General features: G+C 35.2%; 1 protein-coding gene and 1 long non-coding RNA gene across 3 annotated transcripts; both read right to left on the reverse strand.

The window, feature by feature from the left end:
* Window positions 1-1,475: 1,475 nt before the first annotated feature.
* LOC127853731 (ATP synthase subunit delta, mitochondrial-like) lies at window positions 1,476-9,481 on the reverse strand. Its single transcript, XM_052388473.1, has 4 exons — window positions 9,286-9,481; window positions 3,497-3,650; window positions 2,634-2,722; window positions 1,476-1,945 (listed from the first exon to the last, which is right to left on the reverse strand). The coding sequence occupies exons 1-4, from the start codon at window positions 9,427-9,429 to the stop codon at window positions 1,811-1,813; spliced, it is 522 nt and encodes a 173-aa protein (XP_052244433.1). The 5' UTR covers window positions 9,430-9,481; the 3' UTR covers window positions 1,476-1,810.
* LOC127853734 (uncharacterized) lies at window positions 4,391-5,520 on the reverse strand. Of its 2 annotated transcripts, none has more exons than XR_008036729.1 (3): window positions 5,213-5,520; window positions 4,895-5,051; window positions 4,391-4,427 (listed from the first exon to the last, which is right to left on the reverse strand). It is a non-coding gene; the product is annotated as an uncharacterized LOC127853734 (long non-coding RNA). The 2 variants fall into 2 exon arrangements; XR_008036728.1 differs by lacking the exon at window positions 4,391-4,427 and adding an exon at window positions 4,608-4,739.
* Window positions 9,482-12,041: the final 2,560 nt, after the last annotated feature.

A 12,041-nucleotide genomic window follows, 5' to 3' on the forward strand; every position in this document is an offset into this window, starting at 1 on the left:
CTTGTCAAAATATGTTAATTGGCAAACACAGATATGAATTTTACAAAAATATTGAACTTGTACCACTTATCATTCGTGTTTAGAATGTCGCAACGTACGCTTTCCGATTTTGGCATTCCACTTTCGACGAAACGTAAATTAGAAATTGATGCAAATTGATTTGTAAGCAAAACAAGTTTATATCGGAGACCAATTAACGTATATTGAATTAATTGACAATGAATTAAAGACAGTACGGCGCCGTTCCTAGTTACACTTTTTGCGAAATAAAATGTACACAATACAACACGTGGTCATGAAAACAATGTCATTACGCAGAACTTTCTGACTATTCAATAAAGTGTTAGTGTTTGTGAATCTCCATTTAAGATGCATATAAAGGACTTGTTTGTGCAATGTGTGTAACGTTTTAAATATAAATAATTGTTTAAGAGGGTAACTCATTTAACAGTATTCTAAGACTTCTTTGAAAAGCTATAGTTTGTATAAGATATATATCCTATGGTGTTTAATCTTGTTTTTTGTTACTACATGAAAATATAAAACACACAATAAAATATACATTCTGGATTTTGTTGGTTTAATTATTCAACAATAAATCTCAAAACTATACATACAATGTTTGTGTGTAACAAAGCTTGTTATTAAGTCACTATAAAAATATATTTGTGCCCTTTTTATGGATGTCACGCGCTAAAGTGCCCTTTTTTGAAATTTTGTACCACGCCCTTTTTCCTTCCTGTATAATACACTAATGGAGCTGCACATTTCGAGTGGTGAAGGGTCAAGGTCAAGGTCATCCTTCAAGGTCAAACGTCATATAGGGGGACATTGTGTTTCACAAACACATCTTGTTAAAGTTTGCACAAAATAGGCTTTATATAAGCATATGTTCATTTTTGTGACCCCCGGGGCAGGGTCAAATTTGACCCAGGGGCATAATTTGAACAAATAAAGTAGAGAACTATTAAATGTCACTACATACCAAATGTGGTAGCACTAGGCCCAATGGTTATGGACAAGATTTTTAAAGTTTGCACAAAATAGGCTTTATATAAGCATATGTTTAATTTATTGACCCTCAGGGCGGGGTCAAATTTGACCCAAGGGGCATAATTTGAACACATTTGAAAGAGGTTCACCCAAGGAACATTTGTGAGAAGTTTTATCAGAATTGGACTTGTAGTTTAGGAGAAGAGATGTTTAAAGAAAAGTTAACACACGCACGACGGACACAGGATCATGACATAGCCCCGCTGGCCTCTGGCTAATGAAATGAAAGGGCCTGGTAAAGCAAGACAGCTCTCAGAAGCAATTCAGGAACATTATCTGCAAGAGTTGTCTTTCTCATACAAAATTTATCATGAAAACTGCCCTTCAGCCCAAACAATTAAAACTGGTCCTGACAAAAAAACATCTGTCATGTGGGAACAACAATAAGTCTTCTGTACTGTGATTGTGAACATAAAACTCTGTTGTTTCGCTTTATAATAATTTTATTAATTCTATCAAATACCACATGGATTTTACACAACAGTGGAATAACATGTTTTTACAACATATCCATCAAATTCTTAAATCAAAATTTAGATCCAGCAATCCACACAATATACACTCTTTTGCCATTTCAATTTAAACCATTGTGACCGAACATAAACAGATTTCGTCTTAGTACTAAAATCCAGACAAACTGAGATAATTAATCCTGAAACACTGTTCGCTTTTTTTTCAAAGAAAAAAACACAACACTGTATAAATTTCAAACAATGTCTCAAGGCTACATAGTAATTACATAATGGCTATGTTCATATTAAAGGGCCGCAGCTGTGAGGGCATTCTGTAGGGTCTGCAGGCAGTCAACCCTGATCTGAGCCTCGGCACGCTCCTTCTCGTCCCTGGCTGCAGATACGGCGCTGGTAGCTTCACTGAGATTTGATGCCACTGTCTGCAATACATGGCAATAAATATTGCATCACAGATCCAGACTCAGCCATGTTAGAAGGGCCTCTCAGACACATTGTCAGACACTGTAATTTATGTGTCTGATTTGTGTGACTGTCTGAAAGGGTTTGGCAGTGTCTGAAATCAGCTTCATTTTCAATATCATGTTAAGCATGTGCAACATTATTCAATAAGAACAGTCATTGAAGATGACAAATATCCCTGCAATAAGTCATTTAAAGCCAGTGCAAAAACTGGAGTATTAGTAACATTCATCTTAAAATGTTGTTGTTCACTTTTTTAAATTCAGAAACACAAACAAAAAGCTTCATGTTGATTTATTGAATCAATTGCCTGAGATAAGGGGTACATAACTAAGCAACAATACATGTGACATATACAGAAATTATGCATAGCACCTCGACATAGCAAAAACAAAACATCTAAAAAGTTTCATTTTGATAAGCAGAATATGAGCGACAAGTTCAGTAAACAAAGTACACATACGATGGTGCAATTGACAAAATTTGCCTCAGTTGAAGTACTAGTTCTTTCATTAAAAGCAGTACTAAAATAATGTGATTGAGCAACTCATTTTAAGGCAAGACAATATTTTTCCAAGCAACTAGCCCAAAACATAAAATAAACTTGTGTGAAAATATGGAAAAGTGAAGACGCTAAGTAGAACGTACCTGTTTGTCAAACCTTTCAAGCGGATGAGCCTCCTCTGCTAGGAGCTGTACAGTCGAGTCGTTGTTCACTGTGATGGCCCCACTGCTCACTAAAACACATGTAAATAAGTGATGCTTTGGGAAAATTGGACTTAATGTATGTGCGTTAATTGTCATCCCAGATTGGATTCATGGGTGTGGTGTGTTGACATATAAAGCAACATTGAATTGAACTGGTGAACTAAGTGATAATTGGATCAAAACAAAGACAAATGATATGAAGTACAGCACTGGTGTCAAGTCATCTAAGCTGTGAGTAATCAATCGCATGAATTAATGAAATACAGACTTGATATTGCTCTGGCTGTGGGAAATAGTGGGTGGGGAGTACTATTGAAAAGTACGTGTACCGCAAAGAGAAGGGTCCTGACCCCAAAAACGTCATGCTGGGGAATCATCAGGTTTATCAAATTTTATAAAATAAGGAATTAACCTGTATGGTGTCATTCACTAAATCATCTGCTATTCAAAGAAGATTACATCTAAATAACACTAGAGGCATTACACTGTAAAATGAAACAAGTTCTGCAATCATTTTCACATTTTCGATATTGTTTTTTAAACCCTTCACCACATAGATACATATTTTGACGCATTTGTAGTCCCTTTGAAAGTTAAACTTAAATAAAGGCCTTCCTTACAGTACTAGATAAAAGTTTAAAAGATTTCAGTTCCAACCCTTAGATACTGATGAGCAGCAAACAGCATAAAACCTGAACAGCCTGCAAGTTACGGTACTTGCAGACTGTCCTGGTTTTATGCTGTTTGCACATAGCCATTTTCACTTTGCTTTAAAGTGGAAAGGGTTAATGATGGTTTCTTACCAAATATTCTCTTCTGTGTCCCATCCAACTCATGGACAGTGACCACTCCAGGCATGAGGGCTGCGATGGTTGGTACATGGTTGAAGCACACACCAAAGGAGCCTGATAGACCCTGTACATCCACCTGCTTCACTTGGGCTGCCTGATAATACACCTGCAAGCAAAGTTCTGTAAAAATGTGTTCCCTGTACAAACTTGTGTATGCAATATTGTTTCATTGTTTCTCATCGTGACTCTGTAAATTAATGATAAAGAAATTGGAAAAAGTCATTCAACTTAAATGTATTGCTTTAGCGATCCATGCAAAATACATTTGGCTTTGGGACAAATAATATACAAGAGGGCCATGATGGCCCTGAATTGCTAACCTGACTAACCAAATACAATCCCAACCCAGATTTCATCAAGATACACATTCTGACCAAATTTCATAAAGATAAGATGAAAGCTGTGACCTCTATTGTCTACACAAGGTTTTTCTATTATTTGACCTAGTTTTTTACCCCAGGTGACCAAAATACAATCCCGACCCAGATTTCATCAAGATAAACATTCTGATCAAATTTTATAAAGATTGAATGAAAACTGCGACCTCTATTGTCTACACAAGGTTTTTCTATTATTTGACCTAGTGACCTAGTTTTTGAACCCAGGTGACCCAAATACATCCCCAACCCAGGTTTCATCAACATAAACATTCTGACCAAATTTCATAAAGATTGGATGAAAACTTGACCTCTACTGTCTACACAAACAAATTGTTGACAGTTTTTTCTATTATTTGACCTAGTGACCTAGTTTTTGACCTTAGATGACCCAAATACAATCACAACCCAGATTTCATCAAGATAAACATTCTGACCAAATTTCATAAAGATTGGATGAAAACTGCAACCTCTATCGTCTACACAAGGTTTTTCTATTATTTGACCTAGTTTTTGACCTAGTGACCTAGTTTTTGACCCCAGATGACCCAAATACAATCCCAAACCAGATTTTATCAAGATAAACATTCTGACCAAATTTCATAAAGATTGGATGAAAACTGTGACCTCTACTGTCTACATGTACACAAGGTTTTTCCATTATTTGACCTAGTTTTTGACCTAGTTTTTGACCCCAGATGACCCAAATACAATCCCAACCCAGATTTCATCAAGATAAACATTCTGACCAAATTTCATAAAGATTGGATGAAAATTGTGACCTCTACTGTCTACACAAGATTTTTCTATTATTTGACCTATCATGCGACCTAGTTTTTGACCCCAGATGACCCAAATACAATCCCAACCCAGATTTCATCAAGATAAACATTCTGACCAAATTTCATAAAGATTGGATGAAAACTGTGACCTCTACTGTCTACATGTACACAAGGTTTTTCCATTATTTGACCTAGTTTTTGACCTAGTGACCTAGTTTTTGACCCCAGATGACCCAAATACAATCCCAACCCAGATTTCATCAAGATAAACATTCTGACCAAATTTCATAAAGATTGGATGAAAACTGTGACCTCTACTGTCTACACAAGATTTTTCTATTATTTGACCTATCATGCGACCTAGTTTTTGACCCCAGATGACCCAAATACAATCCCAACCCAGATTTCATCAAGATAAACATTCTGACCAAATTTTATAAAGATTGGATGAAAACTGCGACCTCTATTGTCTACACAAGATTTTTCTATTATTTGACCTATCATGTGACCTAGTTTTTGACCTAGTGACCTAGTTTTTGACCCCAGATGACCCAAATACAATCCCAACCCAGATTTCATCAATATAAACATTCTGACCAAATTTCATAAAGATTGGATGAAAACTGTGACCTCTACTGTCTACACAAACAAATTGTTGACGGACACACACACACGCAATACGGACGCCGGACATCACACGGTCATATAAGCTCACCATGTCACTTCGTGACAGATGAGCTAAAAAATGTTTGAGGCTTAATAAAATATCCACCATTACAGATCTGTCCAGTAAAAAATGAATTAGTCAATTAACTCTTATCAAAAAGTCTTCATATATTATTGAAATTATTAGAAATTTTACTGTTTGCAAATTCTAACTCCAAAACTAATGTGAAAAACTGTAAACAAATATAAAGTAAATAATCTATATCATTAGTTTTTAATGAGGTCTGGTAAAATCTCCAAAAACTTTTTTTCTCAAATGACAGCTTACAATGTCCTCTACAAAGTATCCAACAAAATATATTTAAACAAATTACAAATAACACATTTCAACATTTAGTTCATTTCTCTATCAAGCTCTATAAGCTCAACCTAATAGCTATGATATAGAAAACATTTTTTTTCTTAATTTGTAAGTATTTATATTAAAATATAACACCACCACCAATATCCCAATTTGTTCTCAAAACAAATGCTTTTCCAATTCAAAAAGCTACGACCCATTCCCAAATGTTGAACATCATCAAAGTTGGAATACAATATATTTAGACTGGCCGAGGCCTTTGACAAAGTGGCTCACCAACAATCTGAAGAAGATATCCTCCTATGGAATAAGGGCACCCTATTGTCTTGGATTAGTAGCTTTTTATTAGGCCGTAAACAGTGTGCATCAATTACAGGTAACTCTTCCCAATGGAAACCAGTTGAGAGTGGAGTACCACAGGGCAGTGTCCTGGGGCCCATATATTTTATTATATATGTAAATGATATTTCCGATATTGCTGAAAGTTACACATGGATTTTCGCTGATGACACAAAACTCTTTACTACAACAGATCAAACAGACATACTGCAAAACGATTAAAACAATCTAACTAAATGAGCGGATTTATGGGAACTTTCATTCAATGTAGATAAATGTAAAGTCATCCAATTTTGGACATACATGTAATAACCCTTAACAGGATTATACCATGAACAAGACTTTAGAATCTGTAAAAGAAGACACAGACCTTGGAGAAACCTTCACCAGAGATCTTAAATTTAGTCAACACATAAACTAGAAGATAAATTGAGCCAACAGTATACTAGCACTTATAAAAGAGTCTTTTGGTTACCTTGATAACTCTTTCATGACTGCATTGAACGCGTCCAGATGAGGGCAACAAAACTTGTTCCAAACTTAAAGAGATCTACCATACAAGACTAGACTTATAGAACTGAAGCTACAAACACAAAGAAGACTTTGAGATGATAAGATTCAGACATTGAAGCTTGTGAAGGATCTTGACAATTGCCCTGTTGACAATTTTTTTACTACTTAAAAATTCATCAGAAGAGGACACTCCTTGAAACTTGAAAAACCAACATGAGCACTTTCCTTTACACTGAACCAATTATCCTACAGAGTTATTAATGTATGGAACAGTTTACCCCAACATGTTGTGTATGCAGAAACCCTGAATAGTTTTAGAAAACACTTTGATAAACACCGGCAAGAAAATAGGTTGTATCACTACGAGTACTAAATGAAAAATGTGCTGTTAAGTTTATTAACAGTAAACTATATTAAATACACACTAATCAGTCACTACGGGTGCCGGTCAACTCGTACCTAAGTCAACTCGCACGGTAGTAAACTCGCACATTTTTTGGTCAACTCGAACTTCTTTTTTGGTCAACTCGCACTTTTTGAAGTCAACTTGCACCCCCCCAAAAATATTCAGATATAGATGTAGGATATAATATGATCAGTATTTTATAAGTAGTTTATAAGTAAAAATCATATATATGATGTCTTTTTATAATTATCTGAATATACGGTTGTCACAATCAATGCCTCTTTTACACTTGAGGTCGGTGTTTTTCACAGATTATATGTCTGTGTGTAAGAGGTGTGAAAGGTGTTATAAACAACGAACAATAATTAAAATTAATCAATTAAGGTTATACTAACGACTGAGTTAAGAATAGGTTATCATTATCCACATATCTGTGCTATTTATACATGCGTATAAGTGAATACATGCATATTTTTTTTTGTGATGGATTATCCATGTATATTGTGTTCAAGGAGTGTAGGTCCAAGGCAACTAGCTATTGAATGCGATAGTTGCCAAAAATGGCAACACAGAACATCCGAAACGGGTAAGTACCATATGCATTTCATGATATACTTAATATTTCATAGATGGTAACTAAAGAAATAGCGTCTTTAACAAAATACTTCAAAAGTATTTTAATTATTCATGCTATACAATTTTATATTTAATTATTTAATATAGAACTTAAACGCATGTTCTAATTTTAATAATGTTAGACAATGTTATTAAAGTATTGACTAAAATGCACATTTGATTATTGTAAAATTATTTTGCGCAAACAAACATTATGAGTTAAGACATGAAATATTAATTACTAACACTAAGTGTTTTAATAAACTGCAGAAATTGCAATGTGTGACGGCACGTGCATTGAGACATAACCATCATAAATGCACACTTGAATACGTCAGGGTCCTCACACTACTTTGGGGGAAGGGGTCCGCAGCCCTTAGGAGGGGGAATTTTCGCGGCGTTTCCCTTTTTGGGGGATTTTTTTACTTACTCTCTCATTATTTCATTTGTACATGTTTGCACTATATTCATTGCATTTTTCATAATTTTGTATGTTTGAAAAGATTAAATTGAAATAGAATTGAGATATAATAATCATGAGACACATCTTTCTATTAAAAAACAAAAAACAAAAAAACAAAATTTTTTTTTTTTTTTTTTTAGGGGGAATTTTTCCCCCCAAAAGAGGAAAAAAGTATACTTTTCAGGTGGGGGACTGCCGCCGAAATTCGGCGGCAGATTTGATAGATTGAGGGCCCTGTACGTATTCCATTACATTACCTGCTTACTCTTTTTGTCATTGTTTAATAGTACTTTTATTCATTTCCAAGTTCCTGATCAAGAGCGCTGTATTTGTACAGTTAAGATCAGGATGTTTGTAGTGCACAACTTTTACTTGCTAAAGCAATCACTGATAGGATACTCAAATATTGCATTACTTTAAAGCTTTGGTTTGATTTGCCCAAGCCCCTCGCCTATATTTACTGGACAATAAGTCTGGTCATACACATATCAGACTGATAGATTTTTTTTTTACTTTGTAACTTCCTTATGTTTCATGTACAAATATGTAAAACCTTCCACGTGGAGGGTTAAGCATGTCTAGTTTCATATGGTATGACCGAATGAATTTTGAGATAGCGTGTTTAGATCTCTGTTGCGCGAAGCTTTGTAATAGACACATCACAATCCTATTGTTTTTGTTTGGTTTTTGCTGAATAAATTCGCTGTGATTGTGTTGGTCACATTATTTTGAAGTAAAAATAACTGTGTTTACTACATGCTATCAGAGTATCATGCATCATTGACCATTGTGGGCAATACTCAACAATACTTTACTTATGTCATTGCAAGTGTTTACGTCCGATCTAAATAAAAGGCTGAAATGTGGTCTGCAAGAACTCTTGAGTTACGATAACTTAAATAAGGGTCGATTACTAAAACCCACATTGCATTGATACTGGAAAATGGTTTGATACTTGCAAATGGTAGGCTGATAAGGTTTCAACATGCAGCTTTGCCTTAACACAGTACAAAATAAGCATAGCTGCTTTTGGTAAAACCCATTAGGACTTTGACTATTGCAAACAGTTATAGTCCGACTAGAATTTTTATCGCACAGGCTCGGCCAATATGGTTTGGCGCAGACGGCAGGTAACATACACAAGTCTTTTAGCTTACAAATGTATCGGATACCCCACCCACAAAAATTGCAAAGGATGAGAAGGTAGGCAAGTTCATACATCGGATGGTGAAGCGAATGTGAACTCCATTTCCGTCCGAGCAGCAGTTGCTTCAGCGGCATAACTCCTTTTCTGTGACACAGCTAACCTCTGACAACAACTAATGAGCCGGGGTGCTCGCAATAGATGCCGACTGAGAGACATGATTGAAATGGAAGGACGTACTCAGGGGAGCTAATTCGTCTAGTAAACTAGCCCAAAGTCATTACGGTTATGCTATGCAATTTGGTCAGAATAAGGGGCACATCAACCGTTAAAACTATAGTTTAAATTAAAAAAGCAACAACAAGTAAGTGAGAGAAATTAGCCCTTTCTAAATTATGCATTTTTCCTAACAGTAAGGTATGCTATTCGGAGCGGTATTATTTTTTTGGTTTAGGGGCCGTCCATAAAGTACGTCACACTATTTTTGTAAAATTTTGTCATCCCCTCTCCCTGTCGCAAATTATCACAAATCTCGCCCCCCCCCCCCTCCAAAGTACGTCAAACTTTTCGAGCATTTGTTTTAAATTATTACATAATTTAATCTTAAACTTCGCTATTAAATTGTAAAATATAAAAGTTCATTTGAAAAGAACTATCATTATTAAAATGACCATAATAGTAGAATAGCTAATTAATTGTCCACGGTTTTCATGATTATTCATTGAGGTAGAAACTCAATCTAGATTGGATTTTTAAATAAATTGCAAAAATTAAACTAAACAATTACAAAAAAAAAAAATTATGTATCTTCTGTTGTGTTTTTTCCATTTATTAAGCCTACAATAGGTCAGGTCAAAATTGTGATAATCGTCCGATTATACAATCTTTTTACACACGATAAGAAGTATATCAGCGAAACTTGATAATAGTAATGATTAAATAATATAAATATTAAGTTTGAATCTTCAAACTTTTGTTTCATGGTTCTTAATATGGTATGCACAAATTCAATTCCGAAAAGCAAGTCTATACCTAAAACAAGGCTTCGTAACTGCATAATAGCGCTCCTAGCAAGAGGAATCGTGAACACATTTAGGATATACGCATTTCATGCTATTTTGACATAAAACTAATTCAAATGTTTCACAAAAGTTTAGAAAAATCATTCCTAAAGCTAACAACTTTATGAAAATTACCCACGACTCAACCAGACTATAGCATAAAATAATTCTTAAAGTGTAAAATCAATCATAATTAAAAATAAATAAATGTGAGACACAAATGTCCTGACCCACCTCTCCCTGTCAAAACTGTCACACTTTCTAAAACCCACGGAGCTTGACTTTCTTTATGGATGGCTCCTTTTCATAGTTGCACTTTCATATTTGTAGAATATTTAAACGTCAAATTAAAAAACATTGTGTACACACCAGTCTTACTGACCTGTGTACTAACGCGAAAGGAATTGTGGGTAGCACTTCTTTTACGAGTGAAAAGTGAAAGCGAAAATAGGTCAGGTAATCATGCTACTGATAATCGCTATCAGTCTTATTGGGCAATCGGTCACTTGCCTTAAATAAAGGACCAACTAATTGTTTTTAATGAAAATTCAATACTGCTCCAGCAGCTGGAGTTTCACTTCTTTATATTAATAGAGATTCAAAATCACATTTAAACATAATTAAATAACATTTCTTTAAACAACTTTCCGTTTTAAACAGACAATCAAAACGATTTTTCTTTCATTATTAACATTTTCATTCCTACGCAGAACTACTTTGGCGGAAGCATAATTCCCCAAACTAGGGGAATGTGATGCGTCTTAGTATAGAGGTGACAATAACGCACTGACGTCACCATCTATGTATAGAATGATTAAAAAATACATTAGAAGGTTAAAATATAAATGTACTTTATTAATGAGGCGACTACTAGAGTCAATACTTACATCATCACTAATCGACATGAGTTGAGGCGAGTTAAGGCGACTTGGAAAATTGCAACATGTAAAGTAGTACGTTAGTTTCCGTAGAATTTAAAAAGTATTAAGTAGAGTATAAACTATTTTATTTTGAAACAGATACAAAACTAGAATGCAAGTTCAGAAAACTATCTGCAACAGTATCCGCGACATTAGAATTTATACAATTGCAAATACTTTTCGTATGAGAGGTCGAAAACATATTTATGTACACTGTTGGGAAATCAGATTCTTTATACGACTATATAAGACACAATTCTGCGACAAATACGAGTAAACGTGACGGTATCGGCCGAATCTTGGTCGTTTCGAATTCCATATAAAAATAGTTGATATATTGTAACAATAAGACAAAGATCTGTCCATAAACATCAGACATTATATCACTAAATAAATAATTTTTAATCATTTAAAATTTTTAAACTATATTTATATCAGCGATAGTTAGCCGGGTTTCTTCTGTCCCCTTTCTTGAAAACTGGGGTTACATATGCCGACTTCCATTCAGCTGGGGCGCGTCCTTGCTGTAGGGAAGCAGCAAAGACAAGCGTAAGCGCTGGGGCAATTTCAGCTGCAATCTCCCTCATGAACCGTGTCGGTATCGCGTCAGGTCCAGTTGCCTTGTGGGGGTCAAGTGTCCCTAAGAGCCGTTTAACTCCCTCAAGTCCAATAGAGAAATTGTGAATTGTTGGAGATGGGTCACCAATCATTGTTGGGCGGTAGCTGTGGTCCTCAGTGGTGGCCTTTACTTTGGGGTCACTCTTTGATACGCGATCTCTCTTCAGTGAGGAGACACCAGAACTGTCAAAGCTTGCTCTTTATGAATGAGTATAGTTTCTTGCCGTGATCG

This window comes from Dreissena polymorpha, chromosome 12, assembly GCF_020536995.1.
Source record: "Dreissena polymorpha isolate Duluth1 chromosome 12, UMN_Dpol_1.0, whole genome shotgun sequence".
NCBI classification, from domain to species: domain Eukaryota; kingdom Metazoa; phylum Mollusca; class Bivalvia; order Myida; family Dreissenidae; genus Dreissena; species Dreissena polymorpha.

Coding starts and splice junctions, on each gene's coding strand:
- LOC127853731 (XM_052388473.1), bottom strand. CDS start 9,429: ATGTCTCTCAGTCGGCATCTATTGCGAGCACCCCGGCTCATTAGTTGT. Junction 2,723..3,496: donor GACACAGAAGAGAATATTTG/GTAAGAAACCAT, acceptor CATGTGTTTTAG/TGAGCAGTGGGGCCATCACA. Junction 1,946..2,633: donor TTGAAAGGTTTGACAAACAG/GTACGTTCTACT, acceptor CATGTATTGCAG/ACAGTGGCATCAAATCTCAG.